This window comes from Aquarana catesbeiana, linkage group LG10, assembly GCF_042186555.1.
Source record: "Aquarana catesbeiana isolate 2022-GZ linkage group LG10, ASM4218655v1, whole genome shotgun sequence".
Classification (NCBI taxonomy): Eukaryota; Metazoa; Chordata; class Amphibia; order Anura; family Ranidae; genus Aquarana; species Aquarana catesbeiana.
In genome coordinates, this window is record NC_133333.1 from 52,649,958 (window position 1) to 52,676,769 (window position 26,812).

Here is a 26,812-nt window from a genome sequence, read left to right on the forward strand (position 1 = left end):
AGAGGTGTCAGATGCCTGTGTCCCCTGCTGCGCATCTTGGTTCCATCCTTCGACCCCTATGTCATGGCTAGACCTAAAGTTAGAGCAAGGTTCATTACAACTTACTGGTTTTTACAGAAAATTTCTTGCAGCCTCAAAACCACACTCATTGCATGCTAACACATGAGCACCAAACCAAGGCCATAGGCATCATCCCAAAACCATCCTATCCCGTGGAATACTGGGTTCAAAAACAAAATCAATGCCCTGGGCAGGTATATCCCCCCATCTAGATGCCGACTGTTTAAAATGAGAACTGTGCTGAAATCAGTTTACTTCAATATGACCCTTTGATATAACTGGATCAGTATGTGTAAAGTTGATTTTTACACAATGTATTCATGAACAACGACAATACGTTTGGTTGTGTCAGGGCTGGACAAATCCCAGGAGCCAGGTAGCCAATGCTCCCTAAAAATTACTCTAGCCCATTGTCAGATACCAGGAGGCCCAATAATGGTCCTTATGACAACAAATCCCTCAGTATTTGTCCAATACTATACAACAAAATTAAATAATCCACAATAGAAATTACACTAAACGATTCAATACGAATTAAATACGAATTAATACCTCAAAAATTTTGATGTCATCCTCAGACAGGTCCTGCCTCAGGGCATGCTTCCAGGGAATCCTGAATTGAGTCTTTTCATTGTTGATCCATTCCACTCCTGGGTACATCTGACTATTGATCTTCCGAATCAGCCAGGGGATGATGAGGGGCCTGCTGGATGCCATTCTGTAGAACTCAAACGGCTAGAATTCAAATGATAAGGACAAGATAATAAAAATGTAAAATGGAATTTGAATAATATGTTATCTCAACCAATTAGTGCTTAGCTAGAAGGGTGCAGCTGTCTATGGACTAGACCATTGATATTAGGGCTACAGGTGGTGCAGATGTCTGTGGAACAGACCATTAATATTAGGGTTACAGGGAATGTAGATGTCTGTTGACCAGACTACTGATATCAAGGCTACAGGGGGTGCAGATGTCTTTGAACCAGACCATTGATATTAGTGCTGCAGGGGGTGCAGATGTCTATGGACCAGACCATTGATATTAGGGCTACAGGGGGTGGAGATGTCTATGGATCAGGCCATTCATATTAGGGCTACAGGGGGTGCAGATGTCTATGGACCAGGCCATTGATATTAGGGCTACAGGGGTGCATATGTCTATGGACCAGGCCAATGATATTAGGGCTACAGGGGGTGCAGGTGTCTATGGACCAGACCATTGATATTAGGGCTACAGGGGGTGCAGGTGTCTATGGACCAGACCATTGGTATTAGTGAACTCAGTAACTGCTTCTTCTCTTTTGTTAGCAGAAGTCCATGTTTAAATTAAGCTGTAAAAAGGAAGTTAGCAATGGAATGTCTAGTATTTCTCTCTACTTAAGGGAAGAAAGATAAAAGTGCAATGTTTAGCAATGTTTATGTGAACCATACCATATACTTGCTTAAAAAACAATTCCAGGCAACAAGTAAACGGTGAGTTAGTACTTCTATCCATTAATGGAACTTTTTTTTTTTTTTTTCAATACATGTTTATTGAAAAGTAAAATACAGTTTACAATGACATGAAATAGCAGTGTTTCCTCTGATGGCAAACTAAACAAACACAGGATGCCACTTGGCTTAGGGAACACCTAAGATAGCATTAGTCATAGACAAGGTGTCATTAGATGCTTAGGCCATTCGTGGGACTTAATTACCCCTTGCCTTCCCCCCTTTTCATCTCTGCTTACTTATAATACTAGGTTCTTTTAAGAAAACATACTCACCCACTCAACAGATCCAGCGTTGTTTTGAAGCAATCGCCTGTTCAGATGTCAGAGCCTCTGTCCCACACCACCATCTTGGACCTTTTTAGCTGTCTGGCTCTTCTGGGTTCAGGCAGTCCAGGTCCCTGATGTTGTGCGGCTCCACTCTGGGCTCCTGTAGCCTCCTGGGATATGTAACAAGATTATTCCAGGGGGATGCTGGAGCATGACACATCATTCTGGCCTAGGCCAGAATGGTGGAGGGAGGCGGGACTATTGTAAAAAAAAAACAAAAAACACAGGAAATAGCCACCCCTCATAAAAAAAAAAAAAAAAAAAAAAAAAAAAAAAACAGATATTACTACAGCAGTGGGGGAGCCCAAGTCATTTTTAAAGTAAAGCCCAATTCCAGTGTGATAGACCTAGCCGGGACAGAGGCTTTTGGAGGGGACTGAATGCTAGCCTCCTGCCTACCGACTATGGGCCCTGGCATTTGAGGAAGCTACAAGCATTTAGGAAGATATTCTGTTATGTAATGCAAAAAGACATTATTAAGGAGGCCATGATGGTCTCTTCATGCTTGGGACTCATATAGCAGATGTTTGTGAAAGGAATGCTGATTCATGAGATCTGGAAAGCCCTGGGTCTCCTGTTGTCTACTTCTAAGAGTATTTCACCCATTGTTGTTTTGCTAATTAACCTTGATATTAAATGAAGGAATTCAGTGTTGATAATGCTGATTGTGTCTTCTGAGCTTAAAGATGGCAAGTCTGTCCTAAAGGTCATGTCTCTGAGACTCGGTTCACACAGGGGCAACTTGTCAGGTGACTTATTTGCCTGAAAAGTCGCGTTCCGTTCTGTACTATGGAACCGTTCTAATAGGAACGACTCAAGTCGCTCCGACTTATTAAAAGGTTCCTGTACTACTTCGGGACGACTTCAGGGCGACTTGCATTGCATTCTATACAGAAGTCATTTTGCAAGCCGCCGCTGAAGTCGTTTGCAGGTCGCCTAAGGCAGTCGCGCTGCAAGTCGTGGTGCCCCTGTGTGAACCGGCTCTTAATCACTTAGGCTGTCTAAAGGATTAGATAATTAGCTCATGTTAATTAGGTTTCTGGTTACAGTTTGTCATCCTGCTGTATATATTTGTGTGAAATCTCAAATAAAAGGCTATTCCTGATGTACTTCAAGACTGGTGTGGTCTGATGTTACCCTACTCTGAGCTACGACTAGTAAATGGGAAAGCTATGGGGTCTTGGATTGTGTGGTACCGGACAGAGGAAGCATTTACTAGTGGACATCTTGAGTACGGGGGTCCCTCACATCCGGGATAAGTAAAAATCTTCCCTTGCAGTGCACTGCAAGCATTAAATGCTCATTTAGGTCTAAGGGAACAGCAGTTTTACCCAATCCTTTGCTTCTCTGCTGGCTGGAGCTCTCCTTCCCTACACTCCGGCAGTGAAATGTCCTCACGTCCAGTGCAGGGCTATGTGCTTTGCATTACTTTTGATTACATCAGAGGACCTGCGACCAATGGAGCGTAGAAGAGAACAATCTGCAGGTCCAGTCTTACAGCCTGGAGGAAACCTGTGGGAGCAGAAGATCAGGTAAGTATAACTGCTTTTTGAAGCCCCCTAGACTTAAACAAGTATGTTAGTCCTTGGAGAGTTCTGGGTAGTCCACAGCAACCACAGCACACACACAGCTCTATACATTGTCAGTCGGAGTGTACTCTCTGAAGCCTGCACTGGGTAATAATGTTTTTTTCTCTACATCCAGCATCATATTTAAATATCCAAGTCAGGTACATACAGTACCCTTAGCTGGAAAAGGGTAAAAAAGCGCAGCTTCAGACATCTGTTATTATTAAACACACAATGGGGCCCTTCTGAACTGCAAGGGTTAAATACTTGTTTACTTGGGGGTACTGCATGGATTAATTTTTAAAATGAACTGAAGTTTACCTTTAATTACGGTACTTAGCAGGTCTGGTGTACTCTATGTATGCATCCCAAGGCTATATTTTCCGTTTTGACTGCAACATCCATCTATCCATCCAATCTAATCCATATAATTCATCCATCCAATTTAATCTATGGAATCCATCCATCCATTCATCTATTCCAATCCATATAATCCATCCATCTAAACGAATCCATGTCATCCATTCATTCAATCTAATCCACGTAAGACATCCATCCTATCTAATCTAGGTAATCCATCCATTCCTATATATTTTATCGAATCTATGCAATCCCTAAAAATCCTTGCAATCTATGTAATCCAGCCATCCATCAAATCTAAACTATGCAATCCATCCATCCCATCCATTCTTTCTTTATCCCATAACAAAAGCATAAACCCATAAAAAAAATGACTGTATTTTTTCGTAGACCTAAGCCAAAGCTAATCCAGTAGTATGCTCTCATTGACTAGTGACCAATGTGCTTAAAGTGGAACACTAGCAATTTTTTTTTCTTTTTGTAGTTTTAAATAGTGGAAAGGGCTAGACCCTATTTCAGATCTTTTTTGCCATCTGTGCATTCATATGTGTTATTTGCCCTCACTTTGTGTGTGGTAACAAGTTTGGCAAGCACACTCAAATTCTAAATACTATCCTTCTTCTATATGACACATTTAAAGGGATGAAAAGAGAGGAGGGAAGGGGGGAATGTTGGAACTTTGTGTGAAGCACACCACCAAAACCAAATGAATCAATTAGTATGTATTATTTATTGGTGCACATGGATGCATGTGGGACAATATATACAACATAAAGTAAATACACACACACATATATATATATATATATATATATACACACACACACACACACATATATATATATGTGTTCCTACATAGTACATGGTATATATTAAAAATATATTGAATATACGCCAATGCCAAGCTGCTGCTAATAAAGCAAACAGAATATTGGCAAAAAGTGGATTAATTCCAGAGATAAAATGATAATTCTCCCACTCTACAAGACTCTGGTCTGGCCACACCTGGAGTATGCTGTCCAGTTCTGGGCACCAGTCCTCAGGAGGGATGTACTGGAAATGGAGCGAGTACAAAGAAGGGCAACAAAGCTAATAAAGGGTCTGGAGGATATTAGTTACGAGGAAAGGTTGCGAGCACTGAACTTATTCTCTCTGGAGAAGAGACGCTCGAGAGGGGATATGATTTCAAATACCGTACTGGTGATCCCACAATAAGGATAAAACTTTTTCACGGAAGGGAGTTTAACAAGACTCGTGGCCACTCATTAAAATTAGAAGAAAAGAGGTTTAACCTTAAACTACGTAGAGGGTTCTTTACTGAAAGAGCGGCAAGGATGTGGAATTCCCTTCCACAGGCGGTGGTCTCAGCAGGTGCATCGATAGTTTCAAGAAACTATTAGATAAGCACCTGAACGACCGCAAAATACAGGGATATACAATGTAATACTGACGCATAATCACACACATAGGTTGGACTTGATGGACTTGTGTCTTTTTTCGACCTCACCTACTATGTCAGTGGTCATCAACCCTGTCCCCAGGGCCCACTAACAGGTCAGGTTTCATGTATTACCTTGGGGAGATGCAGACTAGAATACTGCAATCACTGAGCAGCAAATGATATCACCTGTGATGTATTTCAGTTATCTTGCAAACCTGGCCTGTTAGTGGGCCCTGAGGACAGGGTTGATGAGCACTGTACTATGTAACTATGTAACAGGAAGAGTCGGATCCAAATCTTAATCCCAGCACTCTTACCTATATGTAAGCTATGGTATACAACATGGGTAGTATTAGTAGCTGGAGGCACTGTGGAAACATCATCCCCGGAAACTGACATACACCTAACATACACACACTGACCTACCTGACATACACACACTGACCTACCTACCTGACATACATACACTGACCTACCTGACATACATACACTGACCTACCTGACATGCACACACTGACCTACCTGACATACATACACTGACCTACCTGACATGCACACACTGACCTACCTGACATGCACACACTGACCTACCTGACATACATACACTGACCTACCTACCTGACATACACTGACCTACCTACCTGACATAAACATACTGACCTACCTGACCAGGAGACAGACTACATGTGTCCTGCAGCAGCAGCTCAGCTCAGCCGTGGTGAGCCAGAGGAGAGAAGAGGAGGGTAGCCATCCTCCCAAGCGCCAAGGGGGGTTCGATGTGGCGCGGGGGCCACATTGGAATTCCCACCTTCTGGAGCCTGCAGCGCCTATGATGGACGTCACACGCCCCGCGGTCCCACCATTGGACCAGTGGGGCGTCCATCATAGGCACTACATGCTCCAGAAGGCGGGACCTGCTATGTGACTCGGCCACACTCGATGGGGCTCGGAATCCGATCGGTCCCCGCTTGGTGGCGGCGCTTGGGGCTAATAATAGAACAGTGCCCACTTGAGACCCGGGGCTTTTTGGGGACCCACTCGGGGCTTCAGCCACTGTCAGCCCCCCCTGCCAACGCCACTGGTGGAAGCCCTCTGGACAAGGAAAGAGGATGCCTGAAGGACCTGCCAGCTTCAGGGAGAAAGAGTCTGCATCTAAACCTGGGCTGAGGAAGAGCCTGCCTGGGCCCTGGAGGACCCTGGGTTCACAAGTCACAACATAAATAGGGACATTATTCAAATGTCGCAAGTAATGTCAAACAGGAGCAGAGAGACGGGTTGTGTGATCGATGTATTGCTTGTTTGGCTGTACTTCTCCTGTGGATCACAGCAGTGCAGATTGCTTTGCACTCCTGTGACCCGTTTTCAGCTGACAGCAGGGGGGGGGGGGGGGTGTCAGAGCTGAGAGCCAGAGACTGAGAGCCACCAGCTCTCTGCTTAGGGAGCACTTGAGAACTGAGTGATCAGCGTGTTTGATTACTTGGTTCTCAGCCTTAGAGCTGGCGGGGGGGACAGCTGCAGCATCCACCTACATAAGTATGATTTAGAAAAAAAATTCCATACCCGACATTAAGGATGAGCTCCGGGGTGTTCGCACACTCCATGTACAGAGCCCGCCAGGAAGTCGGCACTGCGCTGCGCTAATCACAAGCAGTGAGACATTTCCCGATCTCTGCAGCCGCACATCGGGAAAATGCCTCACTGCCTGTGATTAGCGCAGCACCGTGCCGACTTTCTGGCGGGCTCTGTACATGGAGTGTGCGAACACCCCGGAGCTCATCCTTACCCGACATCGCCTCTTTCCTGCTATCTGGCCCACATGACAATTAGGCCTCAGTCACATAGAGCATATGCGTCCATGCTCAGTGTGATGGCCGTGTAACGCATGGGAATGCATGGTGTTCTGTGCATCCCTGTGCAGGCAGTCCAGTCAGTCAATTGAGATGCAGCAGCTGCATGGACATGGTTGGAATTTGATACGCAGACAGGAAAGGATGCATGTACAGTGTCTGCTTTCGGATCTGTGCACCCACTTCTATAGGTGAAGCTCTCTGGTGGATGCAGATGCAGCAAAAAGTGTCTCAGCATACAGGACCTGTCTCAGCACCTGTCTGAATGAGCCCTTAGGGAAATTTATCATATATTGTATATTTATATATATTGTCCCACATGCATCCATGTGCACCAATAAATAATACATTGTAATTGATTCATTTGTTTCTGGTGGTGTGCTTCACACAAAGTCCCAACATTCCCCTCCCCCCCCCCCCCTCTTTTCATTGGCGACACACAAACTCAGCAGTCGTTGTCTCATATAAAGTCCCAACATTTTTATTCAATAAACATTTAAAGGGATGCCTATGCTTCGTACCTGAAAAGTTGAATGCCAGGTAAGATAACAACTCTATTGGAAATCCTGCAGGTGTGTGCGATCAGTTGAAGTGTGCGGAAATCTGGTGGATTGGAAGGCTGCCAGCAGTAGCTTTTATAGCAGAATGAGCAGTTTCAGTTTCCTATATATTGCATGCTGTTTTACAGACTTTCTGCTCCTCCCATAAGAAGTTCCAGTTTGGAGAAGCTTGGTAATACAAAATATCACCCCTAGGTGGCACTGCAAGTTTAGGTTACAAGACTGGGGATTGCACTCTGTGTTCACATTCATTAATGTATATGTGAACCGTCACCAAGTAAAACAACCCATTCAGTTTGAAACAGAAACGAAAGACAAAATATTTTTGTATATACAGTACTGTGCAAAGGTTTTAGGCAGGTGTGAAGAAATGCTGTAAAGTAAGAATGCTTTCTAAAATATATATTTTAATTGTTTATTTTTATCAATTTACAAAATGCAAAGTGACGGAACAGATGAAAAATCGAAATCAAACAATATTTGGTGTGACTACCCCTTTGGCTGCAAAGTGAGCGAACAGAAGAAACATCTAAATCAAATCAAACCAATTATACCAAACAGGTATTAGCCTAGGTTCACACTGAGGGCGGGTTTGAAATTGTGCGAGTTAAAGCGGCATTCCACCCAAAAATGGAACATCCGCTTCAAGGGAAGGTGACCCCCCCTTACATGCCACATTTGGCATGTCATTTTTTTTGGGGTGGGGGGGAGCGGAAACCCTCTTTTTAGAGGGTTCCAGCTCCCACTTCCTCCAGGGGCACCGCGGCGCCGGAAGAAAGTTCACCTCTCCCCCCTCCCTCTCGGCGATCATCTGGGACACGTCACAAGTCCCAGATGATTGTTCGGCCAGTCACGCAGTGCATGCCCGGCGGAGAAGCCACACCCGGGCACCCACAGTGACAATGCCAGCGCGGCAGAGAGGAGGGGGAGACGAGCGGGGCTTCGTTCCCCCGCATCACGGGACCCTGGGACAGGTAAGTGTCCGATTAATAAAAGTCAGAACCTGCAGTATTTGTAGCTGCGGACATTTAATTATTTTTTTTTCGGCGGAACTCTGCTTTAAGATGAACTCGCACAATTTCAAACCAGCATCCCAGTCCGACTTCGAGGGAGATTTGAGAGACATCTGTTCCTGCACAGATGTCTATTGAAATCGCTCCCCTGAAGTCGCCAAAAGTAGTGCAGAAACTACTTTTGGGAATCGGTGCGGCGCCGCAAAGTCACACCGATTCGGACAGTGTCATTGCCGAAAATAGGCTCCGTTATAGCATGTGATTCGACATGTCAAATCGCATGCCAAATCGTCCCAATGTGAACGTGGACTCAATGATCATCAATTTTTTATGTAGGTTTAAACAGTCATTAGCTCAAACAGAAACAGCTGCTTAAAACTGGATGAGGAACAGCCAAACTCTGATTCTAATGTGAGGTTGTGGAAGACCGTTTCATGACAAGACTGAGCACATCAACAAAACACAAGGTAGTTATACTGCATCAGTAAGTAAAAAAGGGGGGTTGGGACCAGAGCAGTCCCAGGACTGCAATCAATGAGAGAATCACAACGGTATTGATCAAATGAAGGATACAACTTTATTAATTCCATGATAACGCTTGTTTCTTAGCAGGGAACGTCCCGCTGCTGTCAGAGATAGGTTAAACTAAAGGAAGGGGAGAAATGGGAACAAGAAACACCTAAGGATGGTCCAATCCTGAAGTGACCAGTGAGTTCATATGTGAACTGATGCTGTAACCATAATTGCACGAGAAAAAAGAAGACACCCGGTACTAGTGTCTGGGTAAGGGGGTTACTTTAGCAACACATATTAATTATTTGTCACAAATTATTAGCTGAATTGCCAAAAATTTGAATAATTCACTTTATTAAATGGTTAAAATACATTAGGCATATTAGGCAACAAACTTTATTTAAAATAAACATAGGTTGAGCGTAGTTGGGTCCAGTAGGGCCCAATTACTGCGTCTATGGTTAGGTAATAGGCCTGACAGAACAGACGAAAAACAATACATTATACGAAAACAATTAACACACAACGTGGAACAACGTCCGGACGCTGAAGGATCTTGCTAATTGTTGGCTGGTAATAGGGTAATGGTATTAGTATTTGGTAATTTGGAAATTAGTTAATGTTAAATCAATATCCTATACTGGCCAAAAAATACCCGTCAGCAGCAAGAAAGATCCTTAACACTAGTACCGGGTGTCTTCTTCTTTTTTCTTGTCAGAGATAGGGTAGGGTGTCGGGGGGGGGGCTGCCAGCGTTTATAGCATCGCTACGTCAATGCGTTTAGTGCTTTGAACAAGCCCAGATAAAGTAGGGCGGCACAGTGGTGTAGTGGGTAGCACTCTCACCTAGCAGTAAGAAGGGTCGCTGGTTTGAATCCCAACCACGACACTACCTGCCTGGAGTTTGCATGTTCTCCCTGTGCCTGCGTGAGTTTCCTCCGGGTACTCCGGTTTCCTCCCACACTCCAAAGACATGCTGGTAGGTTAATTGGATCCTGTCTAAATTGTCCCTAGTATGTATGAATGTTAGTTAGGGACCTTAGGTTGTAAGCTACTTGAGGGTAGGGACTGATGTGAATGTACAATGTATATGTAAAGTGCAGCGTAAATTGACAGCGCTATATAAGTACCTTAAATAAATAAATAATAATAAGTGCTTGTTCAAAGCACGAAACGCGCTGATGTAGCGATGCTATAGACGCTGGCAGCCCCTCCCTGACACCCTACTCTATCTCTGACAGCAGCGGGACGTTCCTTGCTATTTTTATACTGAAGAAACCAGCGTTATCATGGAATTACCTAAGCACTCCCTCCAGTGGCCATACACAGCAACACCATCTGTGCAATGAACCAAACACAAACTGATTCATTGCTTTCCATGCAAATGAGTGGCTACTCCGTTGGACACATGGAAATCTCCAAGTCTACATGTCAGCAGCTTTTCTTTGCCTGACCAGCCGGGACCACATCGTGTGAGACACCCCCAGTGAGGACTCAGTGACTTCAAACGAGGGAAGGGTAAGAACCCCACAGGGACAGATACCTCCCCGCTATTTGTGTCTTTACACACACTTAAGCCTAGGGTCACAGCTTGATGCTATCAGGCTAGGCTGCAGCAGCACTGTGTTTTGAACCACCCTGGCATGTGTTTACAGTCTGTTGCATTTGCTGAATGAACTGTGTATATTCAAGTGTGCCTCTATCTTTCTTTGGAATTCTGGAGACTTGCTGATCGATTAATACATGGACACATTGTTATTGGACCATATCCCGCACTGGTCTGGCTTTCAGTGTTAGCCACGTGCTTGTTATTATCACATACAATCCACGGTTCCACTGCCTATTGTGCACGCCTACCAACTCCTTTACCTTTCATTCATCAAGCCCATGCCGGGGCATTAGTGTACAAGGTTATATGGAGTCAGTTTTTGGGGGGCCTGCTGATACCACTTTGCCAAACATGGGACTCTTATCTTCATACGCTCAGGGTCTTTATCATATCAGGGAGACCACCGCTCAGAGCCGATCTGCATATATGGGGGAGGGTGTGCCAGCATGCTTGTTTTTAATGTAACAACGTTGTTTATTATCACCTCTTTTTTCTACAGTGTGCTATACATGTTAGTGTTGGTGTTTTTTGTGAGGGAACCCATCTCACTCATATGGCCTTGGTGCCACATGAATGAGATTTATATATTTTTATAGTACTGTGCAATAATCAATAAAGTTGTATCTTTCATTTGATCCATACCGTTGTGATTCTCCCATTGATTGCAGTCCTGGGACTGCTCTGGTCCCAACCCCCCTTTTTTACTTACTAGATTATTACTCTGCTACTAGGGAGATACCCCGTCATATAGACGTATCGGCCGATTAATCATTATTATTATAATTTTTGACACTCAAACACAAGTGGATTCCAGTGTTTTTTTTCTTTTTGTTTCTAGTTATAGTGCATCAGCAAGGTCTCTCCCAGACAAAGATTTCAAAGCAGACTGGGGTTTCAATATGTGATGTTCAAGCTCTTTTGAAGAAGCACAAAGAAACGGGCAACATTGAGGATCGTATATGCAGTAGTCGGCCAAGGAAATTTAATGCAGCAGATGAAAGACACGTCATGCTTACATGTCCAGCACTGTCATCAGCACAGAACTGGCGGAAAGCAGTGTGAGTCAGGTACACCCATCTACTGGCCAGAAATGGTCTTCATGGAAGAATAGTGGCCAAAAAGCCATACCTCCGATGTGGAAACAAGGCTAAGGGACCCAACTATGCACAAAAATATAGGGACTGGGGTGCAGAAAAATGGCAGCAGGTGCTCTTGGACTGATGAATCAAAATCTGAAATTATTTGGCTGTAGCAGAAGGCAGTTTGTTCGCCGAAGGGCTGGAGTGGAGAGAGGTACAATAATGAGTGTCTGCAAGCAACAGTGAAACTTGGTGGAGGTTCCTTGAAAGTTGCAGAGTTGTAGATTTGGTCAGGATCAATGGTGTCTTCAATGCTGAGAAAGAAATACAAGCAGATATTTATCCATCATTCCATACCATCAGGGAGGCTTGTGACTGGCCCCAAATTTATTCTGCAGCAGGACAACAACCTCATACATGCAGCCAATGTCATTAAGAACTATCTTCAGAGTAAAGAACATAGAGTTCTGGAAGTGATGGTGGCCCCTTGGAGTCCTGATCTCAACATCATCAAGTCTGTGTGGAATTACATGAAGAGACAGAAGGATCTGAGGCAGCCTACATCCAAAGAAGATATGTGGTTAGTTTTCCAAGATGTTTGGAACAACCTACCTGCCAAGTTCCTTCAAAAACTGTGTGCAAGTGTACCTAGAAGAATTGAAGAATTGATGCTGTTTTGAAGGCAAAAGGTGGTCACACCAAATATTGATTTAATTTGGATTTCTCTGCTGTTCATTTACTTTCCCTTTTGCTAACTGATAAAAACTAAACTATTAGCACGTCTATTTCTGAAAGCATTCTTAATTTACAGCATTTGCTCACACCTGCCTGAAACGTTTGCACAGTACTGTACTGTATGTGTGCATACTGTAGATCAACCATAATAATATTTGTAATCTTGAGTCAGAAGGCAAAGCTAGGTGAAAAGTCATAAGAGAATATTTAAGAGGAACTTTGGCCTTGATGTATACATGGGTGTCTGATTTTTTTTGTTATCTAATTGCTCTGGTAAGTATACTACAGCTACTGTGAGTCTACACCTATATTAACACCCTTTCATTTTCCCTTTCTTCTGTCAGAATAAATATCTAATTTATTTTACTAGGTCAGTGGCGGAGTCAGTAAAGTTGAAGATCGTGATCTACAGTACCAGTAGATCGCGGTCTGGCCTTGCTGACTCGCTATACAGAGCATCAAACAGAGTGCAATGCCGAGGGACTACTTGTAAAGTTGGAGCTGTAGTAGGGAGCAAGAGCTGCACAAGCAGAAGCCTCCTCTGTAGTGCTGGCTCCTGTCCCATGCGGAGTGATACCGACTTATCCCAGCTAGCGGTCTCCAGAGTTGTGCCAGCAGCAGGAAAGAAGAGATCTTTCAGTCAGGCATAATAGTATACAGTGCCTTGCAAAAGTATTCACCCCCTTGGCTTTTTACCTATTTTGTTACATTACAGCCTTTCGTTCAATGTTTTTAATCTGAATTATATGTGATGGATCAGAACACAATAGTCTAAGTTGGTGAAGTAAAATTAGAAAAATATATACATAAAACTATTTTTCAGAAATAAAAAACTGATAATTGGCATGTGCGTATGTATTAACCCCCTTTGTTATGAAGCCCATAAAAAGCTCTGGTGCAGCCAATTATCTTCAGAAGTCACATAATTAGTGAAATGATGTCCACCTGTGTGCAATCTAAATGTCACATGATCTGTCATTACATATACACACCTTTTTGAAAGGCCACAGAGGCTGCAACACCTAAGCAAGAGGCACCACTAACCAAACACTGCCATGAAGACCAAGGAACTTTCCAAACAAGTAAGGGACAATGTTGTTGAGAAGTACAAGTCAGGGTTAGGTTATAAAAAAAATCCAAATCTTTGATGATCCCTAGGAGCACCATCAAATCTATCATAACCAAATGGAAAGAACATGGCACAACAGCAAACCGAGCAAGGAGGGCATTAATCAGAGAGGCAGCACAGAGACCTAAGGTAACCCTGGAGGAGCTGCAGAGTTCCACAGCAGAGACTGGAGTATCTGTACATAGGACAACAATAAGCCGTTCGCTCCATAGAGTTGGGCTTTATGGCAGAGTGGCCAGAAAAAAGCCATTACTTTCAGCACAAAACAAAATGGCACGTTTTGAGTTTGCCAAAAGGCATGTGGGAGACTCCCAAAATGTATGGAGGAAGGTGCTCTGGTCTGATGAGACTGAAATTGAACTTTTTGGCCATCAAAGAAAACGCTATGTCTGGCGCAATCCCAACACATCACATCACCCAAAGAACACCATCCCCACAGTGAAACATGGTGGTGGCAGCATCATGCTCTGGGGATGTTTTTCAGCAGTCGGGACTGAGAAACTGGTCAGAGTTGAGGGAAAGATGGATGGTGCTAAATACAGGGATATTCTTGAGCAAAACCTGTATCACTCTGTGTGTGATTTGAGGCTAGGACGGAGGTTCACCTTCCAGCAGGACAATGACCCCAAACACACTGCTAAAGCAACACTTGAGTGGTTTAAGGGGAAACATGTAAATGTGTTGGAATGGCCTAGTCAAAGCCCAGACCTCAATCCAATACAAAATCTGTGGTCAGACTTAGAGATTGCTGTTCACAAATGCAAACCATCCAACTTGAAGGGGCTGGAGCAGTTTTGCAATGAGGAATGGGCAAAAATCCCAATGGTAAGATGTGGCACACTCATAGAGACTTATCCAAAGCGACTTGGAGCTGGATAGCCACAAAAGGTGGCTCTACAAAGTATTGACTTTATGGGGGTGAATAGTTATGCACATTGACTTTTTCTGTTATTTTGTCCTATTTGTTGTTTGCTTCACAATTAAAAAAAAAACATCTTCAAAGTTGTGGGCATGTTCTGTAAATTAAATGATGCAAATCCTTAAACAATCCATGTTAATTCCAGGTTGTGAGGCAACAAAACACGAAAAATGCCAAGGGGGTGAATACTTTTGAAAGGCACTGTAGGGCTGCTTTCACACTGATACGCTGTGGTTTACCCACACCACGGGGGGCTGTGCAGTGTTCCTGCAGCTTTCCTGTTGGTTAGCTGCACTTAGCCATAGACTTCTATTATATCCTGCAGGTTTGGTGCACTTTCTGAATGCGGGAGTTTTGGTGCGCTTTCAGAAAGTGCACCACACCTGCAGGATATAATAGAAGTTTATGGCAAAGTGCAGCTAACCCAGAAAAGTCACACTGCGCTGCACCCGTGGTGTAGGTAAACTGCAGCACACCAGTGTGAAAGCAGCCTTATAGGGGGCTCAGAACAGTAAGACCGCTTTCACACTGGGGCATTTTTCAGGCGCTGTAGCGTTAAAAAAAGCACCTGTAAAGCGCCTGAAAGAAGCCTCCTCTGCAATCTCAATGTGAAAGCCCGAGTGCTTTCACACTGGGGCGCTGCGCTGGCAGGGCGTCAAAAAAAGTCCTGCAAGCAGCTTCTCTGCAGCGCTGTCGTGTTTTTGTCATCGGGCTGGGTGCGCCAATGGCCCGAGCCCTTTTACACTGCCAGCGCCCGAAAAATGCCCCAGTGTGAAAGGGGTCTTAAGCGGCGCTTTACCAGCGTTTTTCGGGTGCTGGCAGTATGAAAGGGCTCAGGCTTTCACATTGGAATTGCAGATGAGGCTTCTTTCAGGCGCTTTACAGGCACTTTTTTTAACGCTAAAGCACCTGAAAAACGCCCCAGTGTGAAAGGGGTCTGAGGGTTCATTTACAGTTTGGGGGGTGGTAAAACCCCATAGTTAAAATGTGTCTTTATCACCCCCTTTAACTGCAACCCCTTTAACCGCAGTAGCCAGGGGTGTACACATGTCACAGCCGCAGCATAGGTTTATGACCTGTCATTGTTAGTGAGTGTAACAGTTGCCAAGCATGACCCATTCAAGTGAATGAGACAACTCTACAAAAGCTCTGCAACCTTGTGCAGTACAGCAAACAAGGGGTTAAAGCAGGCAGCATTGTGTTGCCTCACCACCTGCTTTAACCCCTTAGACCCCGCAGAACATTCAGTTGCGGGGTGCTTACACAATGGCCCCATTTACTTGAATGGGTCGCGATTGGCAGGTGGTAGCACCCACTAAAAGCAACAGCTTTTGCGACATGTGTACTCCTTTGGCTGCTGCCTCAGCAGCTAAGGGAGTTTGGGATTGGGGGTGGTAAAACCATGCCTCAACTGCAGGGTTTTACCACCCCCCTCCCCAACTTTACGTGTGAACGAGCCCTAAGAGTGCCGCTGCCGAAGGCAACTAAGGACTCATTCACAAGTGCAGCTCTGCTGAAAAGCGATCCGAGTGTGTTTGACAGGTGGTGAAGAGGCGACATGTTTCCTCCTCACCACCTGATTTAAACCATCATTGCCGTGTAATGCACACGATTGCTACATGCTAGTACGGCAGGTGTGAGGAGGCGACACTGTGCCAGGTGATCTTTGACTTCTTCCATGTTGTTCAGGTAAAATTACACCTCTTTAAAGTTGCCTAACCCTGGACAATGGTAATTCCATAGCTCCCAACTGTCCCTGATATCGAGGGACTATCCCTGATTTGTAAAAATATCCCTCTGTCCCTCTTTCCTCCTCATTTTGATCTGATCTATATAGTTGTAAATAAAATGCACTATTTATCTCTCAAAAAATGTTTCCCAGTGCTAAAACTTTCATTCAATTTCAAAATTGCTGTTTGTAAGTTTCAAAAACAATATAAAGGAATAGCAGTGGTAAAAAGCACTTGTGGTGTAACTAATCATTTTTTGGGGGCATAGGGGTTTCCTTACTAATAGGTGCCCCTCATTCCTATCTCAAAAAGTTGGGAGGTATGAATTCCAGCCAAACAGTATAATTTGCAGACGAAGCCTGTATATAGAAAAGGTTTTGCCTGCCAACATGTATCAAAGAATGCTGGATTTCATACCTGTGTAGCATAGGGATGGTGATTTCTGAAAGGCTGACGTTTTGTAGACTCTGTGACATTGCCCTGCCTCATGCCATATCTTTGGTCTAATATTAATTATGTTACTGCCCTGGCTCTTACCCATACCTCCCAACTTTTTGAGATGGGAATGAGGGACACCTATCAGCAAAAGTACGCAGGCATAGGCCACATTCCTTGCCACGCCCCTTAAAGGAGAATTGTACAAAAAAACAAGATTGGTTAAACCCACAAGTGCTTTTTTACCACTACTATTCCTTTATATTGGCTTTTGGAATTTACAAATGCAGTAATTTAGAAGATTAAAGATGAAAGGTTTAGCACTGGAAAATACTTTTTGATAGATAAAAAGTGCATTTTATATACAACTATATATATCAGACCAAAATGAAGGACAAATAAGGAGGAATGAGGGACAGAGGGACATTGTTCCAAATCAGGGACAGTCCCTCGAAATCAGGGACAGTCCCTCGAAATCAGGGACAGTTGGGAGCTATGCTTACCTACTCTATGGACTATAAACAAACAAGATCTCCTCTCTCTTCTTGTAAACCCAACGTAGGACTTCTGCCAATCATCCTCCTATAACAGATTTTTTTCAACCAGGGCTCCTCCAGAAGATGCTTGGTGGTTCCTTGAACAATGGGCGATTTCTTCCTCTCAGATTTGTAACCTATGACACCAATGATCTTTTTAGTTATGTGTAAGAGGAGCATTTCACTCACTGACTACCAATGTAAGGAGCATTCTTCCCACTGACCACCAATGTAAGGAGCATTCTTCCCACTGATCACCAATGTAAGGAACATTCTTCTCACTGACCACCAATGTAAGGAGCATTCTTCCCACTGATCACCAATGTAAGGAACATTCTTCTCACTGATCACCAATGTAAGGAGCATTCTTCTCACTGATCACCAATGTAAGGAACATTCTTCTCACTGATCACCAATGTAAGGAACATTCTTCCCACTGATCACCAATGTAAGGAACATTCTTCTCACTGATCACCAATGTAAGGAGCATTCTTCCCACTGATCACCAATGTAAGGAACATTCTTCTCACTGATCACCAATGTAAGGAACATTTTTCCCACTGATCACCAATGTAAGGAACATTTTTCCCACTGATCACCAATGTAAGGAACATTCTTCCCACTGATCACCAATGTAAGGAACATTCTTCCCACTGATCACCAATGTAAGGAACATTTTTCCCACTGATCACCAATGTAAGGAACATTCTTCTCACTGATCACCAATGTAAGGAACATTCTTCTCACTGATCACCAATGTAAGGAGCATTTTTCTCACTGATCACCAATGTAAGGAGCATAGGCGTGCGCACAGGGTGTGCCAGGTGTGCCTGGGCACACCCTAATCACCTTGTGTGGTACATATTCCCCCCTGTTTAGACCACTGATATTTCATCCCCAAAAAAAATGTTACAAAATAAAATAATTTATTTAAAAATAAAATAAAACTAATGACACTGTCCACTGCCCTACTGACACCATCAGTACATATACACATGCATATGTATTTGAGCTTTGGGGTGCACACCCTAATGCAAGAGGCTGCGCACACCTATGGTAAGGAGCGTTCTTCCCACTGATCACCAATGTAAGGAGCATTCTTCCCACTGATCACCATGATGATAAACAGTGAACTGTAGACATTGTATTTATTAGCAGGGGAGACCAAAAAGTTATTTCAAGAGTTCCTTGTTGTGGAAAAGGTAGAGAGGCCGTTCCGTAGAGTACGGACCAACATTACAAGGCTGATTTAAGTGGTGTGTGATAACCCAGTATAAAGACAGAATTCAGGTAATTACACTAGCTGCACTGATCCCACAATATATGTAATCAATACGCACACAGTATTTGGTAAAACATTTATTGATTGTACTGTAAATCAATGTACCATTTCCATTTAATTTTGGTTATGACAAGCACATATTACACAGTAAAAGGTAACCTGGCAGTACAGCACAAGAGGTCCATCCAGGAATCAGCATTTGTAGGAATCTGATCCTGGGTTCACACTGTTGCGATACGGATGCAGGTTTTCCCACATCCAATTCACATAGGAGGAGATTGTGACCAGCTCTCTATGAAGCCATTTACACATCTCCGCAGCGACTCCGGTGCAAATTGCACAGAAGTCCTGTGCGTCTTCTGGTCCGTTTCAGATCCAAATTCAGACCAAAATTTGGGCTCAAATCGGACCTGAAATGGTGAATGGGGACACACCGGATTCCTGCTGTGAGCCAGAGTGTGCTGCAGTGTGAACCCAGCCTGAATCTTCACTTGCAATCAGGAGGGGGTTAACAATTTCTTTGTGCAGATTATCCAGGAGCATAAGGGACTCTAAAGTCAGCCCCACTTTCTACAGCAATGTATATAAGTATAGGATGTCATATTGATGCCCCATCAGGGAGCAGTTTCATGACATCTTGCACTTACAGGGTGTTCTCAGTCCTCCAAATAAAACAGTAAATCTTGAGGGGGGCAGTGCCAAAGAGTAGGTCACGTTTGCAAAATAAGCAACTTTTTATTTTAAAGTACCCAGGAGCCTGCATTCACTACATCTGGTCTTCCACAGTACACAGAACATGGAAGTGCAATTATTTTAGTAAATATAAACTGCTAAATCTCTTATTCCCGGCTTCTCTCCCCCTGTCACTGCCCCTGCACCACTGTCATTGGTGATTACCAGCTGGGCATAAGAGATGCATCCTAAAAACTTTTTTTTTTTTTTTTGCAGTTAAATTCCAAAATATGTTTTTATTGCTTTGCATTACACATCAGGTATGGCAGACAAAATGCATCCACTCTAGTGAAAAATTACATCTGCAGATAGTCACCAAGTAAAAACAATCTAGTATTTCATTGAATTTACTATTTCTGTGGAGATCTTTGATCATATGACAATAGTTAAATTGTTACAACTTACAAGTTATTTTTTTTTTAATATATATTATAACCCTGTATTAACCCTTATCAAAGGGACTTTAACGGTGCACCAATATAAACACAAGAAAAGACAGCACCTTATTAACCCTTAATTAAATCTAATCAGCCCTATATAACTCCTTTCTCCCCTTCTATAAACTATTCATTTTTCTGCAGATTTTTTTTTTTTGTTATTCCTGTTTTTTTACCATTAACATTTATTTGTTTTCATTAGTTTTGTTTGTTACTTTTTTCAGTGTCATATAACAAAAAAATGTGCAAAGTTGAAAAACAATACCTTTTTTCATTTGCAAATAACTTTGTCATGTTTTGTACAATAAACATTTTAGTGTTATTTTAAACAGGGCAAATTATAGAATGAAATGTTTATTTTTTATTTACAGCAAAAGTACTTAAAAAAAAAAAACTAACAATGGTCAAATATTTGTCTATAGGTTCCATATAACATAAAATAAATTTTGTAAAACAATTGTAAAAAAAAAAAAAAAAAAAAGCCTAGTCCCCCCCCCAAAAAGACAATTGTATATATTACTTTCTTATCCTAAGTAATGGAAAGTTATTGCCAAATAAACAGGCCAATGGCAGAAGTAGAAAAATAGCTCTGGTCCATTAGGAATATATGGATACAAGAGCTGAAGTAGTTAAAACATAACTACCCAGGACTGGGTGTCAATATCTGCATATCAGCTAGTCCGATTGTTCATTCTATTCATGGCTTTTGAATTGTTTCTTCCAGCTTCTCACCAAAGTCCTTTAGCTTAGAATACAGTTCCTCCCATTGCTCCCAATACAGTGTAATAATTCAAGTTGCAATTCAGCAAAGAACATTTGTACCGAGACCACAGTTAAATGTATTGTTATACAACATATATGACATGGATACTTAGGGATGTATTTATTAAAAAGTTTGTCCATCAAAACTTTATGTAAATTTGTTCTGTGCAAATGGGGCAAATTGAATGTTCTCAGGTTATATTCTCTGCAGATCAAGAATGTGTAAATGGGGTAAATGTAGCATTATGGCCACTAGATGGCACTGATTATCATAAGTAATGAGTGTGTTCCTCAGCTCCATCTAGTGGTCATAATATGGTATGTTCCTCATTCACACTTCTGATCTGCAGAAATAGCCTGAAAACATTTGATTTTGCCCCATTCACACACAACAAATTTTCATGCAGTTTTGATGAACGAACAGCAATGCACATTATTTTTTTAAAAATACACCCCTTAGTGTCTTTTGTACTTTTTTAACAACACTTGAAATGTCAACATTTAAAAACTACCAAAGGTAAGCTAAAGGGATAATTTCACTCAGACACTTTGTTTAGCTCAGTAGCTAAAGGAGGCTCCCTTGCTGTCCTTTATACACATGCAGGGCATAGTTTAAGGTTCATGACATATACAGATTCCAATTTCCTGTTTCAAGTAGGCCCAAGGCACTGAGTTCTGCATTGTCTGTTAAGCGCAGTCCATCCGTTCCTCAAACTCCTTCAGGAAACTCAGTATATCACTTGTGCTACGCAGAGAGGAGGACAGCGAGTCAGAGATCTGCAAGTTGATCTCATTGCTGCGTAGTGATGAGGCTCCGGTGCTGTAACTCAGCTCATGAAGTAGCTGCATTGATATCGGTGTGATCTAGGAAACAATGAACATTCCAACATGAATTTGTAATCTGTGCTTTAAAAAAATCCCTCCATATTTAGAGCACGTTCACACCATAATGGGCACGTTTTTGACAGACTATTCATTTCAATGGGCTTCCAAATGTGCGGGAACGTGAAAAAAGTATGGCATGTGCAACTTTACAATCGCGTCACACCAAACCACATGATACTGCAGTGCGTCTTGGTGGCTGTGAATGCAGCTACGATTGTGAGATACATGGGAGTGCCATTAAGAAATAATGACACCTGCGCTTGCCTGAAGCTGACACTTGTATTCACTTGCACTGCGGAAAATGCAAGTAAAAGTGCGTCTCCCACTCTGAAAGTGGTGTAAACGGGTCTTCACTCTTACCACTTACCTGTCTGCTAGCCCTTTAAGAAAAAATATCATGTGTTTCTAAGGAGCACCTATTTGAAAATATGAGTGTAGGTTTTTGTTCCGTTTGGGAAATTGTTCTATACTTCCTGTTCTGGAAATGCATCAGGAATTGGGAGGAAAACTCTATAAAGTGTGCTGAATTCCCCTCTGCCACCCACCGATGTCATCAGTGTAAGAAAAACAAACGCCATGTGTCACTGACAGTGAAGAGAGGTTTACTCCCGCGGTCCAATATGTCCCCCTATTAGACCAGTGTGAAACATTCAGACAATATGAGCAGCATCTGAGCACCATGACCAGACCCTACCAATGAATCCCTGCACCCAGGATTTACACTATGCAAGCCTTTATTGTCTTTCCATGGGGACCTATTGAATGCATTTGTGTATGAGGATATTCATTGGTGAGGACGATGGGAGCATTGGTGCACAACACAGAGACCCCAGGCGGGGTAATAAGCCACAAGCGTATCTGATCTCCTGTAACAGGAGATCATTTACAGCTGGTAAGCAGCAGTGTGTGCAGAGGTGGAGGCACTATCCCATTTCTCTTTTCACTTTTCCGGTGGTGTTTTGTTTGTGTGCCACTGCGGAGGAATACATTGATGTACCACTTTCAACACATGCACTCTTTTTTTGGTTCTTTTTCCATTGAGGATTAAATAGTGACTTTTTCACCAATTGCATCATTTTGTATTATCAAAATTTATTTTCACAGGTTACATATAAATTTGTTTATGTGTCACAAATTTAAGGTATCACTTAGATTATTAATTACCAATCAGTGCAGCTTGAATTTTTAATTTTGTATGATATTGTGTGTGTCCTCACATGAAGTTGCAGCAGAGATTTTTTTTATTTAAATTTTTTACATCAGTGTAAATTACTTTTGTTTTACAGATAGTGCAGTATTTTATTTTTGTTATATTTACTAAAGAAAAAATGCATGGCAACAGAGCGGTCAATCTCGTAGCCAGGATTTTAGTAAAAAGTTTTACATCACAGTTCAAAAGTGATATCGGTCTGTAACTTGCACACAGTAATGCCCTGTACATACGATCGGACATTCCGACAACAAAATCCATGGATTTTTTCTGACGGATGTTGGCTCAAACTTGTCTTGCATACACACGGTCACACAAATCTTGCCGGAAATTCCAAACATCAAGAACGCGGTGACGTATAACACGTACGACGAGCTGAGACAAATGAAGTTCAATAGCCAGTGCAGCTCTTCTGCTTGATTCTGAGCATGCGTTGAACTTTGTGCGTCGGAATTGTGTACACACGATCGGAATTTAAGACAACGGATTTTGTTGTTGGAAATTTTGAGATTCAGATCTCAAATTTTGTGTGACGGAAATTACGATGGAAAATGTCCGATGGAGCCTACACATGGTCAGAATTTCCGACAACAAGCTCCTATCAAACATTTTATGTCGGAAAATCCGACCGTGTGTACGAGGCATAAGGGATCTTTGCCTGGCTTGGGGATGACCGATATGCTAGCACGTAACAAGTCTGGTTGAAATTGTTTGTCTTCAGTAATGGCATTAAAGGCCTTAGTAAAATGGGGAGCAAGGATAGTTTGGAAGATCTTATAGCAGGTTCTGGTAAAACCATCCGGGGCTTTTCGCGGTTTGATAGAGGCTATAGCAGCAGAAAATTCTTCCACTGAAATAGGTTGGGATAGCGAGTTTTTCTCCTCCTCATCAAGCATAGGGAGATTTGCTTCTTGCACGTATTTAGACATATCCGACAACTTTGTCAAGCTTGGAGAGGAAGGTGAGGTAGGGTCTAGGTTGTAAAGTGTAGAATAGAAATCTCTAAAGACTTTTGCTAGGTCTGGAGTCGAATGGATCTTTGAGCCTGATGGGGAGGATGGGGCAGGGACATATGTCAAAGACCGTTTGGCTCGTAGGGCAGAATACATTTTGGCTTAAATTTATGAAGAAATTTTATTTTATATGACAAGTTTTGTAAAATAAAAGAGAAAAGATTAGGTTCGCGCAATAACCTGCCACAGTATATGTACTGCGGCCGATCTGCAAGTGGTTAACCACTTAAGCCCCGGACCATTTGGCTGGCCAAAGACCAGAGCACTTTTTGCGATTCGGCACTGCGTTGCTTTAACTGACAATTGTGCGGTCGTGCGATGTGGCTCCCAAACAAAATTGACGTCCTTTTTTCCCCACAAATAGAGCTTTCTTTTGGTGGTATTTGATCACCTCTGCGGTTTTAATTTTTTGCGCTATAAACAAAAAAAAGCGACAATTTTGAAAAAAACGCATTATTTTTTACTTTTTTCTATAATAAATATCCCCAACAAATATATAAAAAAACATTTTTTTCCCTCAGTTTAGGCCGATACGTATTCTTCTACATATTTTTGTAAAAAAAATCGCAATAAGCGTTTATTGATTGGTTTGCGCAAAAGTTATAGCGTCTACAAAATAGGGGATAGTTTTATGGCATTTTTATTAATAATTTTTTTGTACCAGTAATGGCGGTGATCAGCGATTTTTATCGTGACTGCGACATTATGGCGGACACTTTTGGCGCTATTTTGGGACCATTCACATTTATACAGAGATCAGTGCGATTAAAAATGCATTGATTACTGTGTAAATGTGACTGGCAGTGAAGGGGTTAACACTAGGTGGCGCTGTAGGGGTTAAGTGTGTCCTAGGGAGTGATTCTAACTGTGGGGGGGCGTGGCTATGTGTGACACAACACTGATCACCACTCCCGATTACAGGGAGTTGTGATCAGTGTCCTGTCACTAGGCAGAACGGAGAAATGCTTGTTTACATCAGCATTTCCCCGTTCTTCCCCTCCGTGAGACGATCGCGGGTATCCCCTCGGACATAGAGTCCGCGGGACCCGCGATCACACTCACGGAGCTTGCCGCGGTGCGCATGCGATGGCACAGCGGCAAATTTAAAGGGACGTACCTGTACGCCCATTTGCCTGTCCGTGCCATTGTGTCGACATATATATAAATGCGGCGGTCGGCAAGCGGTTAATTAGGGATGGGGCATTCATTATGGGCAAAGACAAAAAAGTTGCAGCCATCCTACAAATATTTCAGCACTCTGCCGCCACATTGACTTACCTACATGTGGCTCTCTACCTCACACATACAGTATCTAACAAAAGTGAGTACACCCCTCACATTTTTGTAAATATTTTATTATACCTTTTCATGTAAGAACACTGAAGAAATGACACTTTGCTACAATGTAAAGTAGTGAGTGCACAGCTTGTATAACAGTGTAAATTTGCTGTCCCCTCAAAATAACTCAACACACAGCCATTAATGTCTAAACCGTTGGCAACAAAAGTGAGTACAACCCTAAGTGAAAATGTCCAAATTGAGCCCAATTAGCCATTTTCCCTCCCCGGTGTCATGTGACTCATTAATGTTACAAGGTGTCAGGTGTGAATGGGGAGCAGGTGTGTTAAGTTTGGCTTTATCGCTCTCACTCTCTCATACTGGTCACTGGAAGTTCAACATGGCACTTCATGGCAAAGAACTCTGAGGATCTGAAAAAAAAGAATTGCTGCTCTACATAAAGATGGCCTAGGCTATAAGTAGATTGCCAAGACCCTGAAACTGAGCTGCAGCACAGTGGCCAAGACCATACAGCGGTTTAACAAGACCAAGTTCCACACAGAACAGGCCTCGCCATGGTCGACCAAAGAAGTTGAGTGCACAAGCTCAGCGTCATGTCCAGAGGTTGTCTTTGGGAAATAGACGTATGAGTGCTGCCAGCATTGCTGCAGAGGTTGAAGGGGTGGGGGGGTCAGCCTGTCAGTGCTCAGACCATACGCCGCACACTGCATCAAATTGGTCTGCATGGCTGTCATCCCCGAAGGAAGCTGCTTCTAAAGATGATGCACAAGAAAGCCGGCAAACAGTTTGCTGAAGACAAGCAGACTAAGGACATGGATTACTGGAACCATGTCCTGTGGTCTGATGAGACCAAGATAAACTTATTTGGTTCAGATGGTGTCAAGCGTGTGTGGCGGCAACCAGGTGAGAAGTACAAAGACAAGTGTGTCTTGCCTGCAGTCAAGCTTGGTGGTGGCATAGTTGCCAACAGTCCCGCTTTTCCCGGCACAATCCTGATTTTGGGACCCTCACCTCGATCGGAGGCTGTCCCGATTCGGGATTTTGCCTTTTTGTCGAGGGAAATCGGGAATGTTTGGCTCTGCAGATGTTGAACTGGCTCCTGGCTGCAACAAAATGGCCGCCGCCGCAAGATCTCTTCCCCTTGTGTTCAGTGGAGAGGGCAGGGGGCTCGATCCGTACAGCCAATGAATCGGCTTCTCTCTTCACAATTCTGAAGCTGGGGTTAGCTGCACGGATCAGCCCCTCCCCTCTCCACTGAACACATGGCGCCGCTTGTGGAGTTTGCTCTGCCGTTGTCCCTCTCAGTGTACAGCCCGGGCCAGTGATGTAACTATGTACAGGGGGGGGGTTACTATGTATGGGGGGTTACTATATACAGGGTGGGTAACTATGTACAGGGGGGGTAACTATGTACAGGGGGTAACTATGTACCGGGGGGGTTACTATGTATAGGGGGGTAACTATGCACAGGGGGTAACTATACACAGGGGGTAACTATGTACAGGGGGGTTAACTATGTACAGGGGGGTAACTAGGGGGAGAGGGGTAACTATGTACAGGGGGAGGGGGGTAACTATGTACAGGGGGGTAACTATGGCTCTGCTTGGGACACTGGTGTAAGGACTGAGGCTGGGGACACTGATGTAAGGACTGAGGCTCCACTGGGGACACCAGATGTAAGGACAGACTCTGCTGGGGGCACCTGATGCAAGGACGGACTCTGTTGGGGGCACTTGATGCAAGGACAGACTCTGCTGGGGGCACCTGATGCAAGGACAGACTCTGCTGGGGGCACTTGATGCAAGGACGGACTGTGCTGGGGGCACCTGATGTAAGGAC

General features: G+C 43.3%; 2 protein-coding genes across 4 annotated transcripts in view; both read right to left on the reverse strand.

Moving 5' to 3' along the window:
- LOC141110685 (interferon regulatory factor 3-like) overlaps nucleotides 1-7,798 on the reverse strand; it is a 54,564-nt gene extending 46,766 nt beyond the window's left edge. For 2 of the 3 annotated variants that reach the window (XM_073602184.1, XM_073602182.1), the window contains exons 1-3: nucleotides 7,618-7,796; nucleotides 3,212-3,392; nucleotides 613-795 (exon numbers count right to left, since the gene is read on the reverse strand). In XM_073602184.1, the coding sequence (XP_073458285.1) occupies nucleotides 613-777 (165 nt within the window). In that variant the 5' untranslated portion in view covers nucleotides 778-795; nucleotides 3,212-3,392; nucleotides 7,618-7,796. Of the gene's footprint in view, nucleotides 1-612; nucleotides 796-3,211; nucleotides 3,393-7,617 lie in introns of all 3 variants that reach the window. The other variant, XM_073602183.1, reaches the window with a different exon arrangement.
- A 10,901-nt stretch (nucleotides 7,799-18,699) lies between these two features.
- The window catches only part of LOC141110686 (interferon regulatory factor 3-like), a 50,298-nt gene continuing 42,185 nt past the window's right edge, over nucleotides 18,700-26,812 (reverse strand). Inside the window, exon 10 of the mRNA XM_073602185.1 lies at nucleotides 18,700-21,430. Coding sequence (XP_073458286.1) covers nucleotides 21,254-21,430 — 177 coding nt within the window. The 3' untranslated portion in view covers nucleotides 18,700-21,253. The remainder of the gene's footprint in view (nucleotides 21,431-26,812) is intronic.